This window comes from Cylas formicarius, unplaced genomic scaffold, assembly GCF_029955315.1.
Source record: "Cylas formicarius isolate icCylForm1 unplaced genomic scaffold, icCylForm1.1 PGA_scaffold_2__14_contigs__length_35257938, whole genome shotgun sequence".
NCBI classification, from domain to species: Eukaryota; Metazoa; Arthropoda; class Insecta; order Coleoptera; family Brentidae; genus Cylas; species Cylas formicarius.
The window spans coordinates 22,372,353-22,377,415 of NW_026844319.1; the positions used below are offsets into that span (position 1 = coordinate 22,372,353).

At 35.3% G+C, this 5,063-nt stretch overlaps 1 protein-coding gene across 1 annotated transcript; it reads left to right on the top strand.

Moving 5' to 3' along the window:
• The first annotated feature begins 1,527 nt into the window (after positions 1-1,527).
• On the top strand, positions 1,528-4,894 carry LOC132697881 (pro-resilin-like). The gene is made up of 3 exons (XM_060663611.1): positions 1,528-1,724; positions 2,955-3,515; positions 4,229-4,894. The coding sequence occupies exons 1-3, from the start codon at positions 1,719-1,721 to the stop codon at positions 4,478-4,480; spliced, it is 819 nt and encodes a 272-aa protein (XP_060519594.1). The 5' UTR covers positions 1,528-1,718; the 3' UTR covers positions 4,481-4,894.
• Positions 4,895-5,063: the final 169 nt, after the last annotated feature.

Genomic DNA, 5,063 nt, shown 5'->3' on the forward strand with positions numbered 1-5,063 from the left:
CCCGCTTTTAGTGCTTAATAAAATATGCTAAATTTTAGTACCGTGTCACTGTTTTTGGTAAAGATCAACTGTAAATGTTATAATTAATGTCCTCTACAAACCCAGAAATATATATGTACCTAAAAGTTGATACTAAAATATTTATGGAGTAAATTATTAGTAGTCTGTCATTGCTGCTGCTTAGCATTATCAATTAAATAATAAAAGTTAGTAATCAAGCATCTGAATCGGGAAAGCATCAACTTTTCATGCTAGTGAATAATATTCGCTGTTTCTACTGTTACATCATCAAACTGCAGAAGAGGATTATTTGAGCGATTTTAGGGAAAAAAGTCATTGGATATTATAAGGAACATGTTCGGTTTTGTAATATCCCCAAAATAGTAATATTTTTTAAAAAATTGACTTCGCCACATATTTGATAAGTTGGGCCATGGGTAATGGAAAATACCATATTTTCCATATGGCCATAAAGTTCGTAAAGTAATTTTTTTGAAATGAGGCATTTAAAAACACAAGACCAAACTCCTCCCTCATATCAAATTTTGATCAAAAATAATAAATAAATCACTTTACCAAAGTTTTAAACATTTGCCACTACCTGTCAAAATTGATATTTTCATAAAAATTTTGTAGGGTTGGTTGTTTTTAAAAATACAAAGTTTTAATAAAAAAGTGGTGTCTTTGTCAGTTTTTTGCAAATATGCCAATTTTCAGTAAAAAAAAACAAACTTGATTATATCGCGTTTTTCTGCAACTAACTTTTTTATATCCTAAGCTTTTGCTTTTTTGCATTTCTTCAATTTTTTGAAATTATAAGAAAAACCCTGTACTGGTACTTGCTTCATCTCTTGTTTATTTTCTAATCCTCTTTTATACGTGAAAATATTCTTTCTTCATTTCTCAAAAGTGCCTTTGTATTTTTAAGAGGAACCAAGGAATTATCACATCCAAAAAGTTATTACCTTACCGAAGAAAATAACAGTATTTATTAATAATTTCTTAATACTAATAATTTGTGACTGGTGGGCACTATTCATTAATATTCAATTTTTATCAAATTCACAGTGGAAAAATTCGGATGTTATTATATTTTTAAATAATGATTGGTGTTTCAGAAAAATTCATATTAGGTCCTTTCAGAGAAGTTTGACATTTTTCTGCTTTGGCAGGACCTATATCAATCATTTTCAGGAAGAATTCATGACTTGAACAATTTTTGTCCTTGAGAACACGTTGAAATACGTCCAGGAGGGATAAACAAAATAATATATCCAAGATGTATCTTCACGGGTTCTTCTGTACCTGAATATCGCCATCTTTGCAGATTTTGCTAAAAGAATCCCACCCGTCAAATATTGCCTATTGTGTCGCTTAACCATAGGAAACATCCGTTTTTTGACACGAAGACAATGGTTTTTGCTGTGGACTTCTGCGCGTAACCAATATCCAGAAAGCAATATTCTTATTGCTACACTTTGATTCGAGAATTGTGGTCGAGGTGGGAGACCGCAGAAGAGCCGAGTAGGGCGAGAATTTTTCTTTTTGCTTCGGTGACGGTTGATCGCAAGGTTTTTGGGATGAAAGTGAGGCTTTCTGAAGATGCGCACCCACTATTTGATGATTTCGGATTTCGACTATAAAAGCTCTCGTCCAAGATTCCGCTAATCAGATCATCTCGTGGTATCATCGCGGCAAGACCCGATCAAAAGTGAAATATGAAGGTAGGCACACATAAATTAGTGATTGCGCGGCGTGCGATATTAAAATGACGTCACACGAATTTGGGCATGGGTGTTGTGACGAGTGTGCGAGCGGGAAGAAGTGGGTTTTGAGTTTTTTAATCGGTGAGAACATTTTATTCCAAATTTAACTTTTCTAAAACGTGTACTTTTCTGGTAAGAAAAGCATTTCGATGATAATGGAATTATTAATAATACTTTATTTAAAAAATTATCGTATACGGAACTATTTAACAACTAAGTATTAAAAAGGGAAAACATAAAAATATTTTTAATTTTATACAAATTTTTGATAATTGCGTCTTTTAAGATGCGCAGGGGGCAATTCTTAATGCTATACCGGGTTTTTAAAAATTCAACAAAGTTTTGGTTCTCCATATGTACATATGTCCTAACTTGTTTTGTTTCTAGAAAAAGTCAGTCTGTCCCAGTTTCATAACAAAAAATAAAAAAATTATGTTTGATTACTTCATCTAAATAAGTTTTGACAAAGTCAGCTAAGGTATTTGAGTAATTATGAATGGGAACACTACATATTTTTGAACACAATTATGGTTTTAAAAAAAAGGTTTTTAGTTTTTCTACGGTACTTGGTTGGAAAAAATATTACAAGCGAGTAACACAATTTTATTTAAAAAATAGGAATTCTGGTTTCATTAATAACTACATGTAGAATAATTTGCATCTAAGTATTTCATAATAGTGTTTTTACAGGATTTTCGATAATTAGACGTCAATATTTTAGCCACTACGCAAGAATTAAAAAAAAAATCAAACAATTTTCTGTCATATTCATCAGGGCCTAATGATTGATTTCACCTGAATTTGCGAATTGACATAAAAAATCATTTTAGTACCTGTAAAACATTTTATAGTATATATTTTGACATCCAATTTGGAGACGCCCTGTATTTAATCAAGCTTAATTGAATACCATACCATCATCCTGTTTGTTTATTCAAAGACTACGCCTTCATTTTCAATATACACACTTGCGGGTTGCTTTTACTTTCAGTTGTCTAGTCTTCATCGCTTCATCGCCACAATTAAGCAACGCAACTCATTGTTATATTATTAATGGTTAATTGTATATTGCGAAGGGCGATAACCAATCTTTTGTTCTCGCATTGTGCGAAAATACGCGCACATACATTATAATAAGGAACTTTTACATATTGCCGTATTTTTCTAAACAGCAACACTAATTTTCAGATCTTAATATTCACATTGGCCTCCATGTCCATCGCCTTGGCCGAACCGCCGATCCCCTCTAGCCAGTACCTGCCCGCGAACCAATACCTTCCACCGTCCAACCAATATGGAGCTCCGACTAGACCAACCTACGTACCTCCATCAACCTCGTACGGTACACCTGCTCAAACGAACCAATATGGGGCTCCCACTAGACCAACTTACGTACCTCCATCAATCTCGTACGGTACACCTGGCCAAACCCAAGCGTTGATCAGACCCAATGTTCAATATGGCGCCCCGAACCCAACTTACGGAGCACCTAGACCCACTTACGGACCACCTGCCCCTAGCTATGGTGCACCGAGCAGCAGTTACGGCATCCCCACGTCGACCTATGGTCCACCCACTACAACCTACGGGGCGCCAAGCACTCCGAGTCCCAGTTATGGGGCTCCGAGCACTTCATATGGTACTCCGATCAGGCCCGGCGCGGAATACGGAGTTCCAAACGTAGGGCAAGCCTATTTGCCTCCTTCTTCTGGTGGAGGATACGGATCGGGTGGCTACGATGATCAATCGGTTAGTATTCGATAGTGTCCAAATATGTTATTACTACTAACTTGCCATTACTTACTTACTACTACTTCCTAAAGGGCTTTTTTTTTCCACACTCACAAGCCGTAATTTGAAAAGGATGGCTACATATAATATCATAATATCAATGGGTTGAGTGTTACATTGCTGGTTGCTCGCATTTGGGGTTATGGTTTACAAATCGGTTTTTAATTTGTCAACCCATACTTACTCAAAAACTAATATATAATTTTAGGCAGTGTATTTTTATATGTCATCTATTAACCGGTTGTATTGGTTCAGGTTTCAATCTGTTAAAACTAGGATATTTTTTATATCTGTCGACTCAAAATTTAGGACGACGAGATTTCAGTATTAAATATTCTATTGAAACATAAAATGAAATAAATTTGCTTTATTGACTTACTAAAAAGCAAAATACTAACATACTATTGTCAAATTTAGAGCTAGAATCGTTCGATGCCTAAAGTGGATGCTATAAAAATTGATTACATGGGCAGAGTATCAGAGTTCATTTTTATGTTTAATCTAATTATATTTTAAGTGATATTGAAGAACATTAAAGAAACTTGGCAACTACGCTAACTGATTGCCGTGCATGCCCACCTATAAACAAATTTGCGTGCTTGACTTCCATATACGCCTATTATCGTCTAATACAGATGACAATCTATATCAATTATTTTTTCATAAAATAGGAACCGGCCAACTACGAATTCGAATATCACGTCCAAGATGCGCAGTCGGGCAACGATTTCGGTCACAAGGAGCAGAGACAAGGTGACGTAGCGCAAGGGAAATATTTCGTATTACTTCCAGACGGGCGTCTTCAAACCGTCGAATATACCGCCGACACGGGAGGCTATAAACCTAGAATAAGCTACCAGCAGGTTGGAGGAGGTTATCAAGCTGGAGGCTATCCGGGTTCTTCGGGAGGATACCAGTATTAATATTCCTAAGTTTTATTAGAGCTCGGCTCATGCCGATGAACATACAAAGCTTGGTAGAAATTGTAGAGTTATTTTCTTGTGATACTACGCATAAGGTATGCTCTGGGATAATTTTCCAGTCCTAATTTCTTTTTTGTACTCTCCAATATTTATCAAGCCGAATTTTATTTGTACCTTCGTGTAATAAATATTCGCGGGAAACGAATAGCTTTAAAACTAGGGTAATAAATATATGTAAGTATAATTCGGGACGATCTGATGAAGGACAGGAACCACGGAACAAGGACTACGAATTTGATTGTGTACCACGTTATTTATTAAAGGCCATACTTACATAAGTGCAATATAGAATTAAAAACTTGTAATATTTTGTGTTTATATGCCAGATTTTTTATAATAAACAATGCATTCAAAAAGCAAAATTTTGTTTCTGTTTTAAACCATTTAAACCAGAAAACGATTGTGTGTACAGTTTACTCGTTCAGTTCATTCAAGAGATCAAAGTTTGACCCTTCACACCAAGATGGCGCCAACGGCTGAAAATTAGATGTCCAGTTTACCGATAGTAATGACAACATCAGAT

Bases quoted from the DNA above. Each gene is read 5' to 3' on its own strand.
- LOC132697881 (XM_060663611.1), top strand. The intron at 3,516-4,228 runs GTTAGTATTCGA...TTCATAAAATAG, and splicing joins GTGGCTACGATGATCAATCG to GAACCGGCCAACTACGAATT.